General features: G+C 45.6%; 1 protein-coding gene across 1 annotated transcript; it reads left to right on the top strand.

Moving 5' to 3' along the window:
• The first annotated feature begins 581 nt into the window (after window positions 1-581).
• CAPN2 (calpain 2) lies at window positions 582-26,400 on the top strand. The gene is made up of 21 exons (XM_027911443.1): window positions 582-818; window positions 1,622-1,691; window positions 8,094-8,212; window positions 8,572-8,705; window positions 9,552-9,720; window positions 11,606-11,689; window positions 13,130-13,215; window positions 13,893-13,967; window positions 14,193-14,353; window positions 14,676-14,845; window positions 16,360-16,371; window positions 17,948-18,159; window positions 19,387-19,423; window positions 20,019-20,084; window positions 20,628-20,685; window positions 21,690-21,754; window positions 22,805-22,873; window positions 23,376-23,454; window positions 24,449-24,565; window positions 24,981-25,039; window positions 25,668-26,400. The coding sequence occupies exons 1-21, from the start codon at window positions 582-584 to the stop codon at window positions 25,689-25,691; spliced, it is 2,103 nt and encodes a 700-aa protein (XP_027767244.1). The 3' UTR covers window positions 25,692-26,400.
• The last annotated feature ends 268 nt before the right edge of the window (window positions 26,401-26,668 follow it).

Here is a 26,668-nt window from a genome sequence, read left to right as displayed (position 1 = left end):
GGGGAACTCGTTGCGTGCGGTTCGGGCTGGGCAGGGGTTGTAGATTGTTCCCCGCCGGCAGTGACGGCAACACGTGCTTTGGTTACCACTAGCAAATCAAGCTATAAGCGATCACTGTTGTGTTCAAGGTTGTAACAGGGTGGCAGTATGGGGTATATTTGTATCATACTCATAATAGATTTTTTCCCCTTCGTCTTTTTCTAAACGCGCAGATTTCGAGTGGGCTAGCTCTAGTTTTTACACAGACTATATTGGTGTTTTTAAATGGATGAGTCCATATGGCAGTACGGGAGCCGGGGCTGGCGCAGATGCGGAACTGATGAGGCGCCCAGCTGCATGGCGGGGATGTTCTCTGCGGCTCTAGGGAGCTGGAGAGCGGGAGGGGGAGTTTCTTCGTCAGTGACTACTGGTGTGGAGGGACTCTAGCAAAGCGGGGGATGCCGTCAGGTCTGGCGTGGCCCCCGCTGGAGGTGGGAGTATGACAGAGCGGGTCGGGCGGGGCTGTGCCGTGCCGTGCCGTGCCGTGCCGTGCCGGGGCGGGGCGGTAGCGGCAGTGGCGGGGCGGCGGCAGTGGTGGGGCGATGGCGGGGATAGCGGAGGCCGTGGCGAAGGAGCGGGCGGCGGCGGCGGGCGCGGGGCGGCACAGCCAGGCCGTGCCCTACCTGGGCCAGCACTTCGGGGCGCTGCGCCGGGAGTGCCTGGAGGAGGGGCGGCTCTTCCAGGACCCCTCCTTCCCTGCCGGCCCCGCCGCCCTCGGCTACCGGGAGCTGGGGCCCCGCTCTGCCAAGACTCAGGGCGTCGTCTGGCGCAGACCCACGGTAGGGCGGCGGAGGGGCGGGAGGGATCCTGGGAGCATCATTCCACAGCAACGCCCTGTCACCCGACTTTTCTTCCTCCCCCTCCCCCCATAAACTCGGTTTAATTGTGCGAGGGCGGCGGGTCGGGGCGTGGCTGCCGAGCGCGGTGCCTGCAATCTCGGGTTTAGACCCGCTCCCGCAGCCTCCCCGGGCTGCAGAATCCCGGGATTGTGAAGCTGCGGATGCTCACAGCACCGGAGGCTTCCCTTTGACGCGGGTACGGGCTGGCAGAGTGACGTTCTGTCTGGAAAACAAAGACAGCAGAAAGGCTGTTTCCCTCTCCATCCTCCGTGTGGACAAACCATTTACCTTGGGCAGCGTTCTGGGCTGTCGCTCTGGGTTTACTCTTTCCCTTAGCAGCAGAGCGTTGAGCTGACCACCGTGTGGTTTCCTGCCGAAGCCTCCCAGCCCGCCACGGGAGCTGTGGGGTCAGGTGGACTCCGGGGTGCCTAGGCGCTGCTGAAAGACTTTGACGTAGTCAGTGGCGGGGAGGTAATAGCGGAGTGGTGTGCACACGTGTGTGAAAATGCAGTGGACGCCCTGGCACATTCTGTGAAGTGAGATGGCTGCCCACAAGCTTTGGTCACCCGCTCCCCCTCTCACTGTGCTTGGTGTGCCAGTGTCCGCACCCTCATTCCTGACCTGCTCCATCTCTGTGGTGTTCGTCTGCTGTGGTCAGTGGCTTGTGTAGTTTGCTGCAGGTGGGGCCTTGTTGCCTCCCTTACCTGTGGCTATATGTAACGCGAGGCTTGTTTTGTTCCCAGGAGCTGTGTTCCAGCCCCCAGTTCATAGCAGGTGGAGCCACTCGCACTGACATCTGCCAAGGGGCCTTAGGTAAGGTGGAGCCAGGAAGCTGAGTTTTCCATGCAGCTGCTGCTCCAGGACACCATGGTTTATACTAGGCTGTAACTCACTCTGCAAATATGTCCTTTTGCATCCTACCACCTCTACGCACATCAACTCAAACCTTTCTCACCTTTCCTTGGCATTTGCAGGTAGGGACCCTGTGCGTTTGGCCACTGAGCACAGCCTTTCTGCATGCACCAAGCAGGGATGACACAGAATGTTTTTCTGGTGACTTTTCTGATCATGACCAGTTCCTTTCATGTTCACATCCATGTGCCTGAAAGCAGACTGACTAATTTCTGCCTCTAACAACTGCTTAGAAGAGCAGTTGCATGCACAGTGGGGCATTTCTTTCCACAGTGGAAGAGAGTGCTGCTGAGCAGGGGGGACCCCCTGAAATCTGGACAGACTCAGTACAGGGAAAACAAGTTGTATGGGGGATTCCCTGCTGGTCATCAGCTCTCAAGGTGGATGTTTCAGGAGGGATGGGCCAGCCTGTGAGCTGAAGCTTTTGCCATGGCTTCTGCTCAGTTTGTGCAATGGCAGCCCCTCAGTCAGGCTCTCTTGGAGGACCCCTGGGAGCTGCAGGGAAGCCCCAGGAGACAGCTGGCAGTGAGTGGCTTAGCCTGGCTGTTTGTGCACAGCTATCCCGGTCTGGAAGCCTCTCTCTTGGCTTGTCTGCCAGAGGGGGTTTTAGGCAAGTGCCGCTGTGCCTGTCCACCCAGAAGGCATCATGGAGGCTGGTGAGGAGAATGTCTGCATAAACATGAGAAGAAATAAAGTGAAGTGAAAGCAGTAGGCTCCTATTTATTTCTACTATAGCGGTAGTGAGAGGGTTTTGGAATAAACATCACAGTTGAGGGAAAGGTCTTGGTGCAGGGAAATATGACTAATACGTGCTGTGTTGTACTGTTTGTTTGCTTTCAAACAGCGTAATATTAGCCACATTGTGGCTTCTTCGTTTCTAGTCCTGCTGCTATTTGTGTTTTCATGTCCAAACATAGACAGGGAAGCTTATGCTTTGTGCTTGCGATTTCTTTCAGAAGCTTTTAAGGTTTGTGCTTTGACAACTAGGTACAATTTGTGTAAAAAGCTCTGAGAGTAAAAATACTTAGATTATTTACTTAATTCTCTTCATGCCCCAATACCATCTGTGGCATGGCTTAGGCTCTGCTGTGTCATCGGTCGTTGGCATGTCACCAGCTCCCTTCCCGTGCCCTCTCCACCCAATATTATGTCTCCCACCATGACTGTTTTGGCATAAAGCTTGTCCCAGTGCTTAACACACGTGCCAGACATCCGTCTTCTCTTTTTATTGTGAAACTTTACAGCTATGGAGTTCTTGAACTTGAAATGAGAGTTTATTGTAATGCCATTTCAACATCTGGCACTTCGTAGAGATGCTGGTTTCTGAGGGCTCTTAGTTGCTTCCTGCCATCAGCAGGCTTCCAACTTTTCAAGGTGCTATGGCAGCAAGAGCACGGGAATGAAAGATTTGTAACTTCATTTTCAAGTTAGGAAGTTGCTGTTGCTAATGCCAAACTCTGTTTTAGACTGATAAATGGATTTGTTGCCTTACTGGTCTTTAACCAGTGAGATGTTCCCGTGAGGTTGTATGGTATCACCAAAGGATGTGAGCTGACTGACAGCTGGTATTATTTTACCTCCTCAAAACTATATTTGAGTTGGAGGTTGTTAGTGCTCTTGTTTGTCTTAATGTTTTCGCCATGACTAAGCACTGTGATGACTTGCCCCACTGTCTTTCCATGAATCTGGGCAGCATTTTGGTATTGTGTGACAGTCCTGTGGTTGATTGAAAATTAGATGCTGTTGATCTTATCTCTGTATTGCTACAGAGTTACTAAGAGCATGCATGGAATTCCTGCTTTTTACACAGTGAGGCTAGCAGATGTGCTGTGCAAATGCTTTTTTAAAAATTTTTGTCATCATCTCATCTGACACCAGCATTTATATCAATACACGTGCTTTAGCTTCCATTTACTTGAATTTTGTGTGCTGACACTGATGTCCCATGACATTTTAGGATGTTACAGAGAAGATTGCACTGGAAGATGTCAGGTGCTTTTGAAAACCTGTACTTTTCATTATGCTGAGTTTTTTCCATAGGAAGCTTTTGTAGCCTTATTTATCTCCCAAAAGGCTTGATCCCAAAGCAACAGACTTGTAGCCATGTGGAGCTTCACTGCTGTTGCTAAGCCTTTCAGAACATCTGGGAGTACTGCAGGAGCAGGTGAGGCATCCAAACCACATGTACTCATCAGTGCTGCAACAGGCTTCTTGGCAGGGGATGTGTAACCAAACAGCTCAGCTAATGAGCAGAGATTCCTTTTAACCCAAGAGTTTTTTTTATTATAGGTCAGGTGCATACATTTGTTTTACTGTTTTTTGACCTGGGCTGTATGATACTGTGATGCATATAAGGCATATCTGATCATCAGTGCAGAAAAGTTTGGAGTTTTAGTTGGTTTGTTGGATGTTTGTTTTTTTTTTTTCTTTTTAGGTGAAACTTTTAAAGGCACGTATTTGGAGTTAGTTTTGCAGTATCAGATCTGAAGTCAGTGATGTTTTTTGGCTGCAAATAGCAGCACATGGGATGTGGTGACTCAGTGCAGCAGGGGGGAGGATCCAAAACCAGAAAAACCTTGTTCACCCTTAACCGCCTTTTTTGGAGGGGATGTCACCATGGTATCACAACACTGGAGCATAAACAGCACAGTGTCTCTCATCTGCTGTTTAGATGCAGGTGTCTCCTCCTTACATAAAAATGTGTGAAAAAATAACTAATTGAGTAAGGTGAATTTAGGAAATTAGATCCATTGTTTTCTCAGGCTGACAACCACTCCACTGTCAGTGGGTTGCCACAACCTCATGTTTCTAACCAGAAAGCTTCCTGGATTCACGTGGTATTAATACAAATACATTCAGTAGCTGTTAATCTATAGCTATGAATGTTTTAAAATAGTGACTAGTCTATGATTGGCAGAATGTACGTTAGAATGTTCTTTTTTTTTTTTTTGGCTCCATATTTTTACACAGGTTGTGCAGTGTCCAGAGGAGCTGCCTTTTGCTTACAGCCCTTCAGGCACTTCCTGGGTGTGTTTTGCCTGTCTTTTCTTTCTGGAATGACCAATTTTAAGCCCTTAAGGCTATTTACGTGTGCCTTGCAATTACCTTTTTTTTCCTAACGTTCTGGTTGTAGCTGGAAATTAGGTAAATGCAGAGATAGGGGTATAGAAATAAGAAGTAAAACATTGAAAATGGCAAAAAGGAAGCGTGACAGGAAAAAATGGTACTTCTTGTTCATATAAATATATGCTACAAGTAAACTCACAGCCTGTTTTTTATTCCTTTTTCTGATAACCTTTTTCTACCTGTTTTTCATTTACAAAAGTTCTCTATGATTAACCTAGCCTTGCTAATGCTCCTTTCAAATTCTGTTTATAATTAACCTCTGTTACCCTCTTCTTAATTTTCCTTCTCTATCAAAGGAAAGTCACTGTCAAGAACCTTGCAGAAGTACCAGTTCTATTTACCAATAGTTTGGACTATTTGGTAAAGACCCTGCTCCTTCTTACTTAGCGCTTGCTAAAACTCCAGATCTGTTCTCATCCAGGCTTTGAATTATCAAGTTTACTTTTTGTGATGGCTGTTCAGAAAGGACGAGATGATATCTTGACTCTTGAGCACTTTTAAATGTGAAAACCAAAGGATGAGGTGTCTCCCATGTATGCTGCATCTGCCTTTAAACCTCAAGAAGACCTTGCCCAGAGTAGTCCGAATTATGATCTGTGTTTGTCAGACTCTCAACCAAGAGATTTTACAAGAGTCTGCTGTTTCAGTCTGCATGGATGAAGCAGCCAGAAAGCAAAGGAAATTCTTTATAGACTCTGCTTATTGGCGTAGAGGTCCTCTGGGGAGAGTTTCTCCTTGAATTCCTGTGTTTCTTACCTACAGGGGAAATATGACTCAAAGATGTGTTATATCATTGAAGGGTGTATGCTCTTAATCTAGATGCCTGATCAGCTTCTTGACCCAGGCTTCCTGGGATACTGTGGTCATGTTGAATTGTTCATTTATTCTTTGTGTGCTGCTCTCTGCGTGCCCAGCCCCTGCCTTGTGTGTGGAATAGAAATGCTGATATTTCTTGGAAAGAAAAGTGAGACAGCCACCCTCTGAGCCAGACTTGCCACTAATTTAAATCAACAAGGTTTTTCTGAGGTCAGTGACATCAATGTCAGATACTCTGGGGTTCTCTTGGAGCATGGGTCTGAGAAGACCCATGAGACTTGTTTTACCTCTGAGTCGCACAAATCTGTCTGTAAAAGCCTTGTGGAGCATGGGGTTTGTGCTGCAGTTGTTCAGGTGCTCGGACAGGCCCCTCTCTGAGGTTATCAGTTATTAGGTCTCTGTGGTGAGATGAGACACGTTAACATACCAGTTTGTATATTTGTGACTTGTCTCATGCCTACAGGTTCCTTCCAACTTCAGATACTCCATGAGAACTGCTGTGAAGGGTAGCTGCTAAATCCCTTGCGTGACTGGAGGAGAGAGGACCCATAATTATAGATTAACCCATCTCAAAATGCCCCTTAATACCTTCTGACCCCAATCTCTTTCCCTGCAAGCACCTTTGTGGTGTGTGGCACTATGTCTGGATGCACTACAGCAGCAGAGGATACACAGCTCCCAGGGAAGAGAGTCTCAGCACCTTGAAGGAGGCTGTAAGGGGAGTTCCCATTTGGCAGGGTGAGATGGATGTGCTGTCACAGAGGAGGGAGGGGAACATCCTTGTTGCTTCATAACCTGTCAAAGCAGAATGGCAAGGTGACTTTCCTGTTTGAAAACTCTGACACAGTGATTTTTTCATTGCAGTACAAGCAGCCAGAGACTGGGCGGAAGGGAAAGTTTTATGTTCAGTTCTTCCCCTCTAGGTAATGAAACAGTAAAAGCACCCTGGGTTTTGAAATTGTTCTGCAATTTCATATCTTCTCTATTTCATGAACTGTGAAAAGGACCATGGGACAGATGTCATTCATAGGGGATGCTGCTAGGGGTCAGCTATGAAAAGCAAAGGGCAACCTGGAGAGAGCTGCAGGTTGCTTGTGTTCCTGACGATGGTGTCTGAGCAGTGATGGATTTGGGCCTCAGGGTGGACCTTGGGGGCTGATTTAGAGTTAACTCGCCCTGAGACTTTCTCCCGTTTGGATCCCAGCTTCTCACTTACAGGCTCTGAGCCTTTTCCTATGGGAGAGATAAGACTGTCTAGGGACTGCTGCTTTGCTGGGCTCTGGCTTGCTGGCAGCTGCAGCTGGTTCATGCTGCTTCCACCTGCAATCCTCCAGTACCATTCTGAGGGATCTGATGTGTAATACCGACTACACTCTGTTCACAAAGCAAAGGGACAGTGGATCTGGTAATGCTAACAAGGGGGTTTGTGCTGGACTGTAGCAGTCAGGGGATCATCCAGGTCTGTAAATCTCTGCCTTGCTAACAGGCTGCAGGAAGCCCATGGCTGAGCAGAAAGGTAACTGCCCTGTTAAAGTAACACTGGGTTCTGAAAATAATTACAGAAATAGAGGTATAATGTTTATAGAGCTGTGGTCTCTTTCCTCCCTCTGCATGGCAGGAGATGGTGTGGAAAAACACTGTCCAGGCAGCCTGTGCCCTGGAGCTGTGGTGTGCTGGCTTAGTGTATGTTGGCTCCGTCCCAGGTGGGGTGAAGAGGTGTGTGGGACTGTGAAACAGTGCCTGCCTTCAGGCCTTTCCTGTCTTTCTGGTGACTAGAGCCAGAGATGAAATGTGGGACTAGACAGAGAGGCCTCCAGCAAGAGCCTCTAGAAATGTCTAAGGTGAAAGGAGCTCCTGTTTGGAGGGAGGCTGGCAAGAGACCTTAAAGGGAGCTTGTCCAGAGGACAGGTCTCTGGATGGCAAAGCAACAGGCATTTATTAAACTTGGAGGAGGGAAATGAATGCAGCCCCTGCTTGAGAAAACACTGTCCTTTTGAGGAGAAACTGCACCCCTGAGTGCCTGCATGTGCCCACAGGCTCTTTGCCTTTTTCCCCATGCTGCTTCCTAACATGTAAGCACCCTTTCAAATAATCCCAGTGGGTGATAACTGTGGTGGTAGATCAGAAGAGCGCCTGCTTTGGGGGTTTTTAAATGACTTTGATCTTGAGGAAACACTTGCCTGCAACTGGAGGGTATTTGTGTTCATGCACTTGATCTGTCTTAGAGGTAAGGTGGTAGGAGGGATCATCATGTCCCATCTTAGGGGCTTATTGGTTATAATGCACAAACCCTATGCAGTGCAAAACCTAAAGAATAAAGTTTGAATATTGAACCTATTTTTTTTTCTTTTGTTTGTACAGGGGACTGTTGGCTCTTGGCTGCCATTGCTTCTCTCACCCTAAATGAAGAAATTTTGGCCCGTGTTGTTCCCAAAGACCAGAGCTTCCAGGATAAATATGCAGGAATTTTCCATTTTCAGGTATGTGGAAAACAGGCTTCTCTCCCCAATGCTGTTGGCCAGGAACCAGTGACTGGCTGTGTCTCTGTGTGTGGGGTTTCCTGGAATGGCTTTGTGGGACGTCAAAGAGCCAGACAGAAAAAGGGAGCCAGCTAAGAGGGGTGATGGTGGTGGAAGGAACAAGACCATTAACCAGAGAGCTGGGGCGGTCTTTGTGATCCTCCCTCCATCAGCAGAACCAGCTGGGTACGTGCATCCCTGAACAGAGTGGATGAAGGGAGATTGCTTTTCCTCTAGGAAATCTGCCTTAGCAGATAAAGCTCCTGGTGATGGAGTGCACAGTGTGGTGTGGTGACAAGGTATCTGTGATCTCTTTTCAGTTCTGGCAGTATGGGGAGTGGGTGGATGTGGTGGTGGATGACAGGCTGCCCACCAAGAACGGGGAGCTGCTCTTCGTGCACTCGGCGGAGGGCAGCGAGTTCTGGAGCGCACTGCTGGAGAAGGCCTATGCCAAGTGAGTCCAGGCCAGGCTTTCACCCTACTCAAATCTCTGCTTCCCCGTAGCATCCTCAGTTGTATGAATACTATGCATTTAAAGTGTCAGCCTAATTATTACCCTTTACAGCTTCTGGGGTATCCCACAATGGCTGCTTTAATGAAACGTTGTTTCATTAAAGGTGCCTAAGACAAGTAGCCATAGTATTGGCTGTGTTGCTAGCCAAAAAAAGTAACTCTTGCATCTCATGGTGAGGCTGTTCCTAGAGTGGTCTCCTGTCACCAGGGCCTGGGAAACTCTTTCTTGTGTTCTGTGTACCTGTGAGAGCTTGAAGCTACAGTGCTTCAGTGTGCAAAGTGCGTCAGTCCACATGCTCAGGTCCATGTTAGAGGCAAAAGACACTCTCTGTTTTTGGGTTGACCAGAGAGGAATTCTTTCCTCTGACATTATTATTTTGAATTTACTTAAGAAATTTAGATCATCTGAAAATCAGACCCATAATTGTTAAGGAGATTAAAAGACTGTGGGACTCAAGAAGCAAAATGCTTTGTCTTGATTGGGTTTTTTTTAATGTTTTTTTTTCTTCAAATAGCATAATTTTTGTCATTGATATGATTGAACCTGCAACCTGTATCCATGATTGTATAAGATTTTACACTGAGTTTTCCAAGTACAAGATGCAAAGTTAAATGGAGAGTGCATTCGTAATTCGTAGCTGCTGTTGAAAGCAGAAATGCCATAACACTTGGCACACTGAGTACCTCTACTGAAGAGAAGAGGAGAACAGGGAAACCTGATGACTGTGTGTGAGAGAAGAGGAAAGCAGGCAGCATGATGGTTGTGCATGTCCCTCATTTTGTGCAGGCTGAATGGATCGTATGAGGCCCTTTCTGGGGGCACCACCACCGAAGGTTTCGAGGACTTCACCGGTGGAATTGCAGAATGGTACGAGCTGCGGACGGCACCACCCAACCTCTTCAAAATCATTCAGAAGGCCCTCCAGAAAGGCTCTCTCCTTGGCTGCTCCATTGATGTGAGTTAGAAGGCTCATTGCTGGGCGCTCAGCTGTGCATGCAGGCAGCTGGTGGGGGACCATCCACAGGAACTGCACACATATGCAGGTCCCCTCTGCTGTGCTTCTCTGCTCTGCTTGTGCCTGGAGAGTTTGACCCACCAATGTGACTCAGGCACGTGCTCTTCATGGGGCTTAGGTTGAAACGTGGACTTTACTAATAAAAGCCCTTTGCCTCCTTTGTGGTTCTTCCTTGAGACCTAGAGCTTTTGCTGTTTTTTAAGTTCATGATAATGAATCATACAGGGAACTCATTAGGAATCCTGAGAAGGCCTGTAGCTTGGCAGCAGGATGGTGGGGGTGAGTAGATTTGGACAGAAAGCTGCTGCTAATGGCTCCTGCAGATTCTCAGATGCAACCTCCAGCCTTGCTGTAGCTTTTTTGACACAAAAGTTGCACCTAATGTGTTCTCAGAAAATCTGAAGCAGAGAGGCTCAAACTGTTGCCAGGTCTTAAAAGGATTTATGAGAAAACAAGTTGACAAAAGCTGAACCTGCATGAGAAGGAAAAGAGGAGCTTTGGCCCTACCTGCAAGGATTCAGCATCGCTTTTAGCCTTACTGAAATGAGTCTAGGTATTGTTATTGTGTTAATCACCCTCCTCCCAAATGAGATTGCATCTTAGTTGTGTCTAAAAGGAAGGTAAATTGTTTACAAGAGCTCCATTCATAATATAAATGTAAATGTTTCCTCCCATTTTTCAAGTTAAATCAGAGTCCCAGGAGAGGGAAGCTTCACAGCAGGAAAAGTACTTGCTTAGTGTCAGTGTTTGACTTCATGGTACTTTTGAGGCCTGTTTTACTTGTTTGCACTTAGGTAAGAATCTGACATCTGGATTTTTGCCCCACAGTACAAATCTCTTGTTGAAGGTGGAGGAGAGTAAATGTATTGTGTGGTTGATAAGTACTGGCAGTTTCTGCAGTGTGATTTTTTTGTTACTGAGTTTAGCCTTTGGAAAAAATCTTCTAAAATCTTCTCTTCCGTGAGAGAAACAAGGACAAGGAGATTAAGCATTACATGGAGAATATATTGCAGGGCAGTAATAGGACCTGAGTTGACAGCAGGAATCCTGCCTGCTCAATCTCATCCTCTCTGTTTATCTTAAGCTTCCAATATGCTTGTTTAGAGATCACACACTTTCTGAAACGGTGGGAAGACAGTGATAGCTGTATGTTTCATAGGTGGTTAAACCTTTGCTGTCTAGCAAGAAGTGACTTTTTCTCTGCAGTGTTTAAAGGCCAGACTGCCCAAGTATTCTAATGGCCATGAAAAAGCGAGAGGGTGATGTGCCTTCAGGTTCCAGTGGCATCCAGAATTCAGCCTTGCTCCCTGCATGGCAGGTTCCAGGGTTGCAGTGCTGGGGAAAGCAAAGACAACCTCCCAACCTGCTGTGGAGCTGAAGGGAGTATTATAACCCTGAAGCAAAGCACTGGGGCTTGCTGGACCTGGATGTGATCCCTGGTGATGCCTAGGTAGCCTCAGGCCAGTCACTCCTTGTTTTCTTCCCAGTTACCTTGAGAATATGGAGTTTATTGTGTATATCCCCACTGGAGATGCAGAAGAGGGGATGCACCACACCAAGTGTTTTGGAGCCAAGAGGGAGCTCTCCTGTGGTGCAGGGCTTCTGGTTTGCACCCTTTGCCATGAGCATGGCCCCTGGAGCTCCAGTGCTCCTGTTCCCTTTCCCCACTCTGTCGTGCTGATCCCTCTTGTTGCCTCTGTGCAGCAGCTAAACCACCCCTGCAGCCTGCCAGGAAGATGAAAGCTCCACTGGAGGGGGAAGCTTTCCTTTGCTGGATCCCCTGCACATGGGAAGCCACGCTCACCGATGCGCTTTGCTCCTCCAGATCACCAGTGCAGCAGAGACAGAGGCAGTCACTTCCCAGAAGCTGGTGAAGGGACACGCCTACTCGGTCACCGGGGCAGAGGAGGTAGGTGTGCCACCCCACGGGGGCGTTGTGTGTGGCAGCCACAAGTCCACCTCTAACTGCAAATTCTGGAGTGTCACCCAGAACTTTTGCATTTTGCTGAATCAGGTTTTGAGTCTCCTCTTTCTGAAGGAGTGCTGAATGAGTTGGTGTGTTTTGGATAAACAGAAATTTGTGTTCTTGGCGGTCTGGCTGAAAAAAACCCTATTTTTCCATAAACATTGCTTTTTCCCAGTGAGCAGGGCAGTGGGCAGCTCTGTGCAGAGGGCACACTACCCTCTGCTGGTGAGCAGGCCCTTTAACTCGATTCTGCATAACAGGCAGCACTGTAACTTAAATGCACGAGATGAGAGATGTGCACAAAACAAGAAAAATATATATTATTGTCTTTTAAGTGCTTGCCAAACCACTTTTCAGCAGGACATGGTATTTGAATGCAAGGTGCCTACTGAAGAGTGGGTGATTGCTGAGGGTAAGACAAGCGAAAACAAAGGAAGAGATCGTGGTGTCCTTATACGTCTAATGAGTTTTTGGGGTTACTTTGCCAATAATTGGTTCTGAAACTTTCTGAAAAGTTTCAGAAACTTGAGTGAGATGTAGCAAACTGCTAACAGGCAGGTTTGTGGGTGTTTATTTGGTCCTCTTGTCTCAGCAAAGCAGTAAAGAGGGAGTTTGTTGACCTTAATTCACAAACAGGCTTTTCCTTTGGAGATCTGTGCAGACTTTGTAAGGATAGTTCATCTTGGAGTGTCTGTCATCTCTGGACTCTGCATAGCTGCTGCTCTGCAGTTTTCTTGGCTTCAAGCTCTAGAGGTGCACCAGCTCCTTCCTCACATCAGTGCTGTGTGTTCCCCAGAAATAATGGGTGTTTCCACTGAAATTTGAACAGCTGTGCTTGACCTGGCCTCACTGTGTGCAGAGACAGCAGATGACAAGCCACAGCCTTGGCACAGTGTGAGAAGGGGCTGAGGAGCTGTGGCCAGTCTGAGTATCCCATCTCTTGTGACAGGCTCATCTAATATATAATGAGGGGAGAAAAAGGCATTTGAACGTAAAAAGGCAGTTTATACATAATGATGACTTAGAGAAATATCTCTTTGTACCTGCTTTTTGGCAGTCCTGTAGCAGTTTTACATTCCCTTTGCTTGAACTCTTATCAGAGGTAATTTTTTTGCAGCACAAAACAAACATTTTGTTTATCACGAACTTTAGTTTGTGCATGTTATGAAATTTCTCTGGACAAGCTTGGGTGCATGAAGCACATTCAGAATCAGTTTGACTTGTGTCTTTTGGACCAGATGTGTGCATGTTTGTGTTTATACTTTGTCATGCGGAACATCGAAATACTTGCTCTGTCATGTTTTTTAATTACTGTAGAAGATGTGGGAGGGAGCACAACACTGTGTCCCTGAGTAACTCTCCATAGACTTCTGATCACATCAGGTGAACTTCCAAGGAACAGTGCAGAAGCTGATCAGAATCCGAAATCCCTGGGGGGAAGTGGAGTGGACTGGGAAATGGAACGACAAGTGAGTCGATGGCTTACATGCCAATAGGCTTTTACTGCAGGGGTGCCGTCATGTTTCTGCTGTTGTCTGTTTTTTTCCTACCTCAAATTCCTCTGTAAGTCACGTCTTGATGTTCACTCTGAACTGTTCCAGAGAGAAGCATCCCATCACTGTCATCTCCCTTGTGGGTGTCACAGTATGTGGTGCCTTTCATGCAAACACCTGCCTTTATGTAAGGTGCAGGAATTTGGTTGGTGATTCCTAGAAACTTCACTGTAGTTTCTGCTTATTTAACAGCCTGTATTCAGTGGTGAGCTTCTGAAAACTTACTTTCTAAAAGAGCTTTAAAATCCATTTCTGTTGTTAGCAATGAAAACTGGAGTTTACTCACTTATGTGGCTGGGTGGTTTTTATTCTGAGACTTTCTAATACAAAGCTCTGCCTTAGTCAAGGCATTTAGCACTTTCTGATAGAAAACTCTGCTTCTCGTCCTTACCTTGGATATTTGAGAAGTGAGTTATCTTATAGATCGGGTCCATCTGTTTTGAATTCTACAGTGGTTTGAGAGTTCTGGAGGGGCTATCATTTAGATTATGTGGAATATTGCAGTTGTGGACAGTGAAATCATTGTGCCAGAACAGCCAAATTAGGGATTAACCTTTACCATATGCTGTAGTTGATGTGGAGTTCTCTTTCAGCTGCCCAAACTGGAGTGGCGTTGACCCTGAGGTGCGGGAGCAGCTGACCAGGAGACATGAAGATGGGGAATTTTGGTAAATACCACTGGGTTTTTCCATTTTGGCAGAAGGGAATGTCATCTGCCCAGTTTTTTTTCACACAAAGTAACCTCTCCAAGTATGCTCTCCTAGATGAGCGTACAAAATCACCCCAAATCCTGGTGCTAAATCACAGTAAGAGAGAGGGAGGATAGGCAAGTTGGTTGTATGGAAAACCTGTCCATCCTGAGGAGACGTTTCCAGTGGTATTGCCTCCCACAGGATGGCATTCAACGACTTCTTGAGGCATTACTCCCGCCTGGAGATCTGCAACCTGACTCCAGACACCCTGGCAAGTGACAGGTACAAGAAGTGGAGCCTGCTGAAGCTGGATGGGAACTGGAGGCGAGGAGCCACTGCAGGGGGCTGCAGGAATTACCCAAGTAAGAAAAACTGGAGAAATGTTTTGCTTGTTCACTTGTACTTTCTGTGAGAGCTTCTGGGAGATGGTTTGGGGTGGCTTATGGAGGAGGAGAATGTACCTGGGATATCTAGGACTAATGTCTAAAAAGTGCAGGGGTTTGGGAGATGTGGCTCCCTGATGAGGATCATGTTGTGATTGTAAAGGTGGGGGGAGAAAGGGGAGTTTTTCCTTCTTACAGCTGATTTTTGAAGTCACAGCCATGTCTGTCCTAGCTGACACATACATCAACACAGTTTATTTCAAAGAAGCATCTGAGCAGTTTGCATAAATCCACTTCCCAGACACTTTCTGGACAAATCCACAGTATTTAATCAAGATGGAGGAAGAAGATGAGGATCCTGATGATCCTGAGGGGGGCTGCACTTTCCTCATTGGGCTGATTCAGAAGCACCGGCGGAAGCAGAGGAAGATGGGAGAGGACATGCACACCATTGGCTTTGCAATTTATGAGGCAAGTAAGGCTGTACAGGTGCATGGGAGGAAAAGGAAAGCTCATTCCACCTATAAACGGGGTAGTGCAGTTCTCAGACTGGGCTTTCAGTCAAAACTCAGATGATCAGTCAGACAGCAGCTGCAGCAAGGCAAATTCCACTTAGATGTTTAGAAAATTATCCTCCACAAAAAATAGCAGTCAAGCACAGGGACAGGTACCCAGAGAGACAATGGAATCTATGCTCCTGGAGATATTCAGACCTAGGCTGGAAAATGTCCTGAGCAAAATAGTAAATAGTAAGTAAGTAAATAGTAATAGTAATGGCCAGTCTTCGCGAACGAAGAACCGGGGAAGGTCTTTACACCTTCCAGCCTGCGCATTGGATTTTTTAGGTGAGACACAGTGTGCGCGGAACTGAGCCCACCCTTTAATCCTGAGGTTCATCTGCTGGGGCCAGGCGAGCTTGGACGGTGGCAGCGAGGTCCTCAGGACGTAGATGGATTGCCTTACAGGGCTAATGAGCTCCATCTGCCCAGGGAGTGGCCCCGACCGGGAATCCCTGGTGGTCTAGAGGGTAAAGGCGCTGCACTGTCGCTGTGAGCAAAATAATTAACTTTGATATCAACCTTGCTTTGAATGGGGAGTTGGACCAGATCACCTGTAGAGGCCACTTCACACCTATAATATTCTGTTACTTCTAAACTATTTAAAAAATAAGAAGTGCACAAATCCCTTTCGCTTGTCAGGCTGTGGTGAAAGCAGCAGAATGGGAGCAGCTGTGGTAGGGTTGGGATCCTAGCTGGGACACCTCTTCTACCTTGGGAAGTGTGAAGCCAGCAGCAGAACAAACCAAAACACCTGTAAAAGTCCTTCTGCTGAGTGAAGGGTCAAGGATGTGTTTATGGTAGCTCCTGAAGCAGGACAGAGCTGAAAAGCAGCGGTGCTTATGTGGCAGTGAAAATAGGAATGATGATCTTGTCTGTGGGTTGCTCTGTAACCACAGGCAATATGTACAACTGCTTGTTTCATCAGTATCCCAGCTTTGAAAAGCTTGTCAGAGGATCTGGTCCCCATAGGATAATCAGGTTTAAAGCAAAGCTAAGTCCCCTGAAGCCATAAACAGGAAGTTGCAGTATTTATTGCCTTGCTCAGCCTCTACCTCCTCTCCTGATGGTGCAGAGGTCAGAGGGGCAGTAAGGTGAAAGAAGAGGTGGGAAGAAATAGTAGAGAAATAGAGCCTCCAAAAAAAAACGTCATAGTGGGCTGCAGGGAGGAGATTCACAGCAGGAAGCCACAACCAGCTTGTCTGTGTCAGACTGTGCCCACGCTGCCCCACCAGAGCCTCACCTGCCTCCAGGATGGAGCTGAGACAGCACTCAGCATTGTGTGGTGTGGGCTCAACATTCACCTTCCCCTCAAGCTTTTTTTTTTTTTTTTTCCTAAGTGTGGATGTGCCTGCTAAGCAAATGAAAAGAAGTAGACCTGGAGCTGCCATTCAACAAGCAAGTAATTCTCTCCTTTTCTCCTTGCAGGTGCCCCCAGAGGTATATAGCCTGTGGTGGTGGTCAGCGTGCAGAGTTTGGGCTGGAGGGCTTGTGGGAAGAAATGGTTGAGAGAATCCTCCTGTTCACGGGACAACATGACTGCACAGTGTCTCTCCAAACTTAGAGGCCATTTATTCTCAAAAGGGCCTTGAGCCCGTGTTACATTTTCAAAGTGTCTTGGATTGGGATAAGAATACCCTGTACTGCAGAAACTCACCAGAGCAGCTCTTCCATGCCTCTTATCCCAGCCCTGCTCCCCCACAGCACATCTGCTTTTCCCAGCTCTGCACAGAGTTCATGTTTGACACGTGAATAATATTCCAAGGTGGTGTTTATATTCATTTCCCCACACACCACCTTCATTAGTTTCTCTCTGTCTCTACCTGCAGGTAGCTAATAGTACGCCCTGTGGGGTCAGAGAGGAGTGGCAATGCAGCACTGCCTATGCAATATGGGGAGGGCTGCAGGCACCTCTGAGCTGTTGCTACTCAGAGGAATGACTGAAGTTGAGCAAAATGCTGGGGTGAAAATCCAGAACCCATTATTGGATTTGCTGTACTGTGAGGGTGCAAGCAAAGCCGCTGGGGTACCCCATGGTGCCTGAGACTATGCTCAAACCAGCTACTTTTGTGTAAAATGTGGTTTCATCAGGGAAAAAAAATGGTGCTACTGGTTAATTAAATTTCTTATGTACCTTTTTAATGCCTTAGCAGTACTGTCAGCCATGCAGCTCACACCCTGGTGGTTGAAAAATCTCATTTCCTTAAGAGATCCTACCTACCAGTCCCCATGACTTTTCCTTTGCCCAGAAGGTAAAGGAAATCTTTATCTCCCACTAAAGCAGCAGGTCTGACAGGTTTTGCATTCATAAAAATCTGGGAGGACAAGAAGGAGGAGGATTCTGAAACATGCACATTCCTGATGTTGGAATTACCAAGGAGTTCCTGGAGCTGAAATAGCCCACTTGTAAGACACTGCACGGGAAAGTTTAATCTGGACAATCATAGAGTCATAGAATGGTTTGGGTTGAAAGGGACATTAAAGATCATCTACTTCCAATGACCCTGCCATGGGCAGGGACACCTTTCACTAGATGTTACACTAAAAATATTTATTTTAATTTTTTATTTTATTCTTGGAGCCCTCCATAAGTGAGGTCTCTACCTTAAGGCAGCCTGACCTCAGAGGCAGATCCAAGCTTCAGTCTCCAGGTGGTACCAGCTGTGGGGACCAGAGGGACGTGGCTCCTATGCCATATAACTTTAAAGAAAAACAGTTGGTGGGAGAATCTTCAGAGGTCTTCAGACACCCATCATCATCTGCAAAACAAAAGCAGGACCTGAATGATTTATTGTGATGATCTGCAAAATACATTTGCAGCCACACCTCAGGAGTCCTGTGGTGGGATGCACTCACTCCCTTTCTCTTCTCATTTAGTACTGTCGAGCTGACAATTTTTTCTTTCCCTGCCCCCCTCCCCCATACATAGCTAATTGTTATTTCTATTATATTTTTAATTTGTGGATGCAAGTGCATGCAGACTGTGGGTTTTTCCTCTTTCTTTCCTTTGTGTAAGTTTTCTGGCCAGACGAATATTCATCTGAGCAAAAACTTTTTCCTGACCACCAAAGCAAGAGAAAAATCAAACACCTTTATCAACCTCCGGGAAGTGCTGAACCGCTTCAAGCTCCCTGCAGGAGAATATATCATCGTGCCCTCCACCTTTGAACCCAACAAGAATGGGGATTTCTGTCTGCGGGTCTTCTCTGAAAAAAATGCAAACTCCACGTACGTACCTTTTTGTGTGAGAGTGGTATGAGCACATGGGTGACCTCTGGTCCCTGTTTGCAGGCATGGAAGGATGGAACAGCCCAGGGATGGGGTACATCCACTTTCCAGGAGGGAAGGGGGAATGCACAGTGACCCTGTATGGATGGGATCATGGCAGTTCTTGTTTGCCCCTGTTTCTTCATGGGCAACTAAGGAAAGTTTGAGTAAACTTAGCAGGAAGAAATGGTGGAGGAAAAGTAATAATATTTAGTACAATTTTTTATTATTGTTGTCATAATTATCCCTGCCTGAGCAGACATTTGTAGTTATGGGGCCTTAGGCAACTGGGAGCTACAGTACAGTTAAGTCTGTGGAGAGAGGAAAGCCCCAGGGGTGGCAGGTTGGGCTCTCCTGTTGGGAGACAGAAATGCCTGCGCTTCCAGTTGCCTGGGAATGCACTGATCACCACAACTGATCTCACAGCGTTGAGAAAAATTTGGAAAAATTTCCAGATACTTGCTCAACCAAATGATACCTTTGGTAAAGGTAAAATGAATTTTAACAGAACTGGCTCAAACCACACTGTTAGCTGTAAAACCGTGAAAAAATTTAGATGTCACACCTTAAAGAACAGCTGAACTAAAACCTCAGGAAGAGATGTGGGATCTTTTGTATTAAGTTCCCTGATTCAAAGCAAGCAAAATCCTTTTCTGTCCTGTAATGATTTGCTGCATGTTAGGGCTGTGGTGAGAAAACTGGAATGGCTGTTGTGTGAGGACACATTGAGCTTTGGATGGGCCCTTAGCAGTGCTTAAGTAGGTGTGGTGCTCCCACAGCACCTGAGAGACAGGGTAAAACACATCAGAATTTAGGGCTCTCACTTTTTGCTCTTTTAAAGGAAAAAAAAAAAAAAAAAAAAAGAAAAAAAAGTGACTAGATAAAGTTTGATTTGCACCCAAGAGCCTGGTCCTGGGCTAAGTGACACTGAATGACCCAAAGAGTTATATGTGGCCCAAAATCCTGTCTGTGACTGCAGGACATTGCACAGTTTGTAGTGTGTTTCCATAGCTGGCAAAATACTGCTTTTCCTGTGGCATGCAGTGTCTGTTACCGATTAATCCAGTAACTTTTGAATACCAGTTATTATTTCCATATTTTAAAGAATCGCTGTAACTGAAGCTTGAAGGAAAAACATCAGAAAAGTGACTTGTTTTGATTTTAATATTGATTTCTTTATCTTTCTAGGGTGATAGATGATGAAATTGAGGCCAGTTTTGAAGAGGTACATCAACTTAAATGTTTTTTAAATTGAGATGGTTTTGTTGTCAATAATTGGGGTTGGAGTGCCTGTTCCCTGTGCAGAGCAATGTTTTTCAATAGGCATTATCAAGAACTTTGGGAAAAGATCTTTCACTATCCATAACTGAGTGTCAAACAAGTGGAAATATCATAAGCCATGTAATGGAAACGTGCTTTCTCCAGATCTCAGACTTCCTAGGTGGAGGAGGTCAGGTACACTCTGAAGAGTTAACTGGAGCCACAGGAAATTCCCTTTGCTTTCCAGGAATCCAAGAGTGCAGCTTTCAGCCCTAGGGGTGTTTTTGCATGTGATGTTGTTTCCATGAGTAACTAGTGGCTCACCATATGTTTAGTCCTGCTGGAGCTGTGGATGTTTTGCCTACCCATGCATGTACCCCACGTGTGATTTTTTTGCAGCATTTGCAACACCAGCATTTTGAGGTGCCCTGAAAATAAAACTGATTAATATCATAGCAAAAACACTACCTTCAACTTTGCCATTTTAATTGTGTTTTACTAGGGGCAAGGAAATGCACAAAGTCTTTCTCAGGCATCCCATCTCTATTTCTGTATTCTAGACCGAGATCAGTGAAGATGACATCGAACCCAACTTTAAAAGGCTTTTTGGACAGCTAGCGGGAAGTGTGAGTATTTTTCTGGTAATATCTTAATGGAATCACGGGTGAGTGGGTAAGAGAGACACCTCTCCCTGGGACAGAGTTTAGTTCTTGTGCTGAGTCAGATCTCAAGCGTGTGCATAATTGTGCGAGCCGAAATCTGTGCAGTGACCCATCTACTTATCCAGTGGATTTGTGAGCACTCCTGGTGAACAGTCTTTGTTCTCTTTGAACTGCAGGCTCGACTTTTATCTCTGCAGGGCCCTAATTCTGTCCTGGGGCAGAGCACACGGTGCAGGCACAGGGTGTCTCGAGGGCTGGGCTGTGCCTTCTCCCCAGGCTGCTCTGGGCTGCCCAGGGGCTCGGGCACACCTCGCTGGGCATGCTAATGTCTGGGAATTGGTGGTGCTCCTGGGAATGGGAGGAGGGAGAGCTTAGTGCTTGCATTTCCATCCAAGGGAAGTGAACTCCAAGGGATGTTTGAACTTGGCCAGCTTACCCAAAGGAGTCAGAGGCTGCAGGTGGTGTCTGCAGCTCACAGCAAAAAATTTGTTTTCCTCTTTTCCACAGGATGCAGAAATCTCAGCCTTTGAACTGCGCAGCATCTTGAATAAAATCATGGCTAAACGTAAGTACCTTCCTCCAACAGCAGCCTCAGTTGGCCACCAGCGGATTTCCAGCGTGGCTGTGGGAGCAGGGAGTGCATCACCAGCCTGGGCAGAGTCAAAGCCCTGGGCTCTGCCCCAGACCTGCCCTTGGCTCTCCATCTGGCCACAGCCACATGCTCCCTCTGCTGCTTCAGGGGGCTGCAGAAATGCTGGGGCTGTGCCAGTCCAGAAGGTGTTTCACAGGATGTGTGCTTTGGCAGGGTACATATGGGTGTCTTTTATCCCAGCATCTGCCACTGGGAATTGGCAACCAGGAAGATGGACAGATTTGATTAGTGCTTGATAATAATCAAGGGAGGTATTGCTGCTACTTCAGTATTGAACCACTCTGGTTCAAACAGTAGGCCGGAGAATGGTCTGCAGTGTCCCTAAGCAGGAGGAGAAACTTTGAAGCTCTGGGCTACTTTTTCTGTAAAGTGATTCCTAGCTTGGATCTACCATTATTTTCCTTTCCATTAAACAGTGCTTAAGAAATAAGTGCTTAGAGAAGTGTGTCTCTTTAATTTCCTATGTAAAATCTTATCCAGATGGTCAGGACTGTGTTGTATGTCTGTGTGCACCAGCCAGTTAGCAATGGGGTATTGCTGATTACCAAGCTTGATTTGATATTCAGCTCTTGCATGAAGCTGCTGACTGCTGACCTCTGTAAGTTAAAAGTTTATGTTGTCCACAGGAGTCTTCACTTACACTTGAAGGTAGACAGTAAGGGTAGGAAAGCTTTTATCTCTGTCTCTTGCTTCTGTAGCACAGCTTCAAACTAGACTAACTGGGCTGTGTGCTTGGGGAAAACATCCCAGCTGCTTTCACCCAAAGCCTCTTCATCATCTGTGAAGGAAGCCACCAATCTCATGGAAGGAAATAAGGGCTGGTGTGTCTGCACTTGTTAGAGAGCTCATGAGTTATTTAGGAAGGTGCTGTGGTACAGCATGCAATGATATTCCTGTCTTTTGCTCTTTCTTTACAGGTCAAGATATTAAAACTGATGGCTTTAGTACTGAGACATGCAAAATAATGGTTGACCTGTTAGATGTATCCTTTAAGGCCATCCCTAGATGCTATTCTTCTGCTTGTGCTGAAGTAGGTGAGCTGCCTTTGCTGCCTGCTGGGTCCATCCTGATGTAGTAATGACACCTGAGATGGAGAAGCTGGTTTTTACCCTGATTCCCCTGAAAAAGCAGGCCCTTGCTATCACTGCTCACCATAACACGTGCATTCTTCCAGGCAGCCAGGAAAATCCATTATCAGATGTTATGATCTGCTTTGAAACCTTCCCAGCTGTTGTGTTCTAGTTTAGCTGGGGCAAAGTGGTGTTTGTGGTTTGGGAAAAGGCACCTGGCTCTCAGCGTGGAGTGGATGGCCTTGGCTGTAGAGTTGTACGTGCACATCTGGGTGCACTTCACCTCTCTGTTATCTGGCTGGAGTTGGTAAGTGCATCATAAAGCCACAAGGACCTAGCAAATGGAATATGAGGGAAACTAATACAGGAAGTGGAGAGTACACAGGCTTTTAGAAGCTTTTATTCCTCAGAATATGGGAAAAAGTGTAGGATGAAGGTTCAAGTCTAAGAATAGTTGTGTACAGCTTCTCTGTGCAGCGAGAGTTGAATGGCAGAGTTAGAAAAAGGGAAAATTACCAACACAAAGCGATGCTGTACTATAATTTGGTGTAAAATATGGTATTCCATAGGGACTCCTTAGCAGATTTTGGGAGCGATGCCACGACCAGGTTCTTTTGTTAGCTGTTTGCACAAAAACTTAAATTCTGCAAATAGCAGGCTTGGTTATGGCTTTTCCTGTTTATAATCCAGACTTAGGACTTGTGCTCCTGTAACTGCAGGTGTTGAACCAACTACACAGAACAAAATGGCATCATCTCAGCTCTTTTATTCTTGTAGAGGAAAGGCAGAGATCTGCAAAGGGGAGCAGAAAGATCTTGTGAACTGGTCACAGTTTAAATTAATCAGCTTACTGATTTAGACAGACTTTTTTTAAGTCACAACTGCCCCTGTAAGTAAATTTGGCACAGGGAGAGAAAACCCCTTTTTCTTTCCTCCAAACAAATTCCCTTAACTCAGAGAAGAATGACGGGAGTGGTAAACTGGGACTGAAGGAGTTCTACACCCTCTGGACAAAGATTCAGAAATACCAGGTAAGATGCAACCTCTTAAAGAGAAATGTAGAGGTGGCTTTAGATTGATTTGCCTCATACAGTGTACACATCTCCTTTCTTAAAGCAGGGGTTGTATGTCCTCAGTCCCTCAGGTTTTGTCCCTTGGAGTCCTTCAGGTGCTGGGGTAAAGGGCTGAAGGAGAGGCTGCTTCTCTTCCTGCCTTACTCTGGGAGGGCTTTCTGGTTTTAACTCTCATCCAAATATTTAACTTTCCTACTTAAAAGTGTGAGTTTGGTGTCAGCCTTTCCACTTTGGTAGTGATAGTGCCATGGGTGTTCAAGGAATTCTCCAGAGTAAAGGACTGACTTTCTAAAGCTGCTTTTAGATGAAATCAACACAGGCACCAAGTCCTTCAGACCAACATTGCAAATGCTCCTGAGTTACACACAGGCTGCATTTCAAAAATGTTTCACTTCTGACAAAAGCCAAACCACGCTCTGAATTATTGTCAAGGTTTGCCTTTGGGTTTTGTGTTTTGCAGAAAATTTACAGGGAAATTGATGTGGATCAATCCGGTACCATGAACTCGTACGAGATGAGGAGGGCGCTGGAAGCAGCAGGTATTTATATTGATCTGTTCCTTTATAGGATTATATCAGTTTCAAGCTGGGTTAATCGATGCTCACTAGTCTCCTGTATATCACTTGTAAGATGAGACATCCTGTGTTCCCAGACCTGAAGGCCTCCACGTGATTCAGATGCTCAGTTTGGGCTTTTGTCTTGCCAGGCAGGCTCACTAAAAACATCTCAAAGTAGTGACAGGCTTGCAGTTATTTTCTTTAGTGATCAACTTTTGGAAAAACACAAATAACTGCAACAGTCTGGTCTTGAAACAGCATACTTTTGTCCTTCAGTGAGTCTCTCTGGGTAGATGTGGGTTTGGCACAAGCTGGTAGAACTGGGATATGTGACCTAGGGAAGGGAAGGGGCTTGACCAAGAGGTGATGTTCACAGGAGTGTTAGGAGTCAGTTCGCTCCTGCAAACTCTGAAAAAGCAAGTCTGAGTTAGGAGGGAGATATCATTGACCCATACAATCCCAAATTAACTTACTGGTCATGTGAGGCCATCCTATTGTCCACTTTTGGTCACTCTGGAATTTTCCCCTCTTGTCACTCTGTAAGATGAGGCAGCATTTCAGTTTGTACCAGTGTTTAGACTCTCTTTGACAAGAGAGACCCATTTGCCCACAGAAAGCCACTGCTTCATCTCAGGTCTCAGTAGGCTGAGTCTGGAGCCCCCTTGTCACCCAGGGAAGGACCATGAGCTGGAGCGATTGGCCATATCCCCCGGGAAACAGGAGTCCAGGTGTGGGAGCACACAAAGCAGGAAGAACACGTGTGGCCTACTCACAGCTCTAAATCACTCCAAGAACAGAAGGGGTTGTTGGGAGTTTTGAAAATGAAGTAAATACTCTTAAAATTTGTGAATTTAACCAAAAGAGGTTAATTGAATTTCTGGTAGTGTGTAAGGTTGGTTGGAGGTTTTTTGTTAGCTGGAGGGTTTTGCAATTTTTTCTTTCTCTTTTTTTTAAATCCTAAACATTGTATTTTTAGGGTTCAAACTGAACTGCCAGTTACATCAGATCATTGTGGCTCGTTTTGCTGACAAAGACCTCATCATTGACTTCGATAATTTTGTCCGGTGTTTGATTCGGCTCGAAACCTTGTTCAGTGAGTACACACTTAATAACTGGACAGACTCTGTTACTTTGTATGTGCAGCAGGATAACTGTCCAGAAGTCCAGGATAAGGTATTCAGACAAATTCAAAACTGAGATATAAATCTGGCAACCCACTTTGCATGCTTCTCCTAGATCTAGGAATCAGCCTTTTAGGCCAGGCTGCTGAATCACTGCAAGTCTTTCATGCAAACAGTGGGATGTTGATTAAAGAATACTAGAGAGATGTTAAAAATGTTCAGTCTTGGTTTTGCACAGGGACTTTAGATTGGGCCTTTCTGTAGGTCACTGTGAAGTTTTAGATTCTGGGACTAAATTCCCTTTCAATCCTGAAGCACAAGGAAAGGGGAAGGCTTTCTAATTAGTTCCTGTATTCACCCTTGTCTGTCATCTCCTTCTCACCACAGAAATGTTTAAAAAACTGGATACTGAGAAAACTGGAACAATAGAGTTGAACCTTGTTAATGTAAGTTCATTTAGCTCAAAAACATTTGTTTTCATCTTTTGGGGGAAGGGAGGGAAGGATGTAGAGTCTGTCCTGCTCCCTTTTGATCGATTATAGCTGTTTATGTGTATTCACATATATGCTGAATTATCTGGCTTGTGTATTTGTAAGCAGCCTTAAGAAAGTTTTTGCCTTCTAAAAGTGTACCTACATCACAATATATTCTCTAAGAGACAGACCAGAAGCCCCTTATCCCTGTACTGGCTGTAATTTTGGCTTCTTCCCTGCTTTTTCTGTTGTCAGAGTAAAACTTAGGTGCAGTAGTGACTCATGGTCTTGTCCCTGTCTGCTTCTTTCTGCACCGTGTGTGCCCTGCAGAAAGGACTAAGTTTAGAGAGAAGTACCCTCCTACTTGTGTTTGACTTGCTTATGACCTGAACATAACTTACTTCTGCAACTAAAGGAGGAATGTGCAAATCATCCCAAAACTCTTTTGACCTAAATGAGATATAAATTTAAATCATTCAGGAAAGATCCTAAAATTACTTCTGTAAGAACAGGCTGACTTTATTGAAGAAATGGTAATATGCATACTTGCTACAAGTCTTTTTACTAAATTTAACCTTGGGCCCTTTTCTTCTTGTTACAGTGGCTGTGCTTCACTGTCATTTGAGCCACTGGCATCAGCTTGAGACCTCCAAAAGAGCATGATCAGGTGAAGATAATCAAGCTACATACAATATCATAACATAAATGTGCCTTAACTTACACACAGCAAATTTTGCATGCTACTGCAAGAAGGAAAGCATTCTACTTCAACTGAAGAATTTGGAACCTCATTTCTATGGGTCTGACAGTCTTTATCTACTATTATATACCCTCTGGACAAGGGCCTTAATTTAGTATTAATCCTCAGTGCAATTTCTGAAAATACTGCTTTGCTAATATCTTTGTGTTTGTTTGAGGTATTTTACAGGACTCCTACAGGAAGAAAGCTTGACAGTGGTTTAATAAGCACATTTTTAAATAACAGCTCCATGCCATCCTCCATATCTGAAATTAGAAAAGGGATAGTATTGCATATCTTACCTAAAACACCTGTAATCAGAGAAAGAGGGTCCCTTGTATGCCTTCTGTCAAGTCCCAGCATTATTCTGGTTAAATATCTTTTGAAGAATTTGAATAGCAAGTACAGGTTTGACCAAATGAAAAGACAAGTCTTTCCCTCCTCACCAACTGATGTGCCTGGAGCAGGAGGCTGTTGGCAACACGACTCTTCCAAGAGAAAGCCGATCCTCTCAGGTGGAATCTTGAGTTCCTGTATCTTATTTATCTTCCTTTGAAATACAAGAAAGTATTTAAATAAAAAGAGTATAAATAAAGTTTGCAAGATTTATTTCTGCTGCAGCTAAACACTTTTTTTTTTCTTAGAGATCATTGCAGCACATACACAGAGCTTTTGCTTTCAGGAACAGAGCTTGCTTGTTGCCTTTTAAAGGGGAAAAACAGCATTCTGGAGCTGACTCTGGATGTGGGTCAATTAATGAAGTGTTACAGTCTGAGACTTTAAAAAGATTAATGCTTGAAAAACTAACATTTTCTAGATAGGTAATTGATACTATATACCCCCTCCCCAGCCTATTAACACCC

Source organism: Empidonax traillii, unplaced genomic scaffold, assembly GCF_003031625.1.
Source record: "Empidonax traillii isolate 1590-97213 ecotype Southwest subspecies unplaced genomic scaffold, ASM303162v1 scaffold31:size1920502, whole genome shotgun sequence".
In the NCBI taxonomy this organism is placed as follows: domain Eukaryota; kingdom Metazoa; phylum Chordata; class Aves; order Passeriformes; family Tyrannidae; genus Empidonax; species Empidonax traillii.
This window is presented reverse-complemented; position numbering and strand designations above follow the sequence as displayed.

What these genes read in the sequence shown, in the direction of transcription:
- CAPN2 (XM_027911443.1), top strand. Translation starts at nt 582, where the DNA reads ATGGCGGGGATAGCGGAGGCCGTGGCGAAGGAGCGGGCGGCGGCGGCG. An exon ending in CATCTGCCAAGGGGCCTTAG is followed by an intron (nt 1,692 to 8,093) that starts GTAAGGTGGAGC and finishes TTGTTTGTACAG; the next exon opens with GGGACTGTTGGCTCTTGGCT. An exon ending in CAGGAATTTTCCATTTTCAG is followed by an intron (nt 8,213 to 8,571) that starts GTATGTGGAAAA and finishes ATCTCTTTTCAG; the next exon opens with TTCTGGCAGTATGGGGAGTG.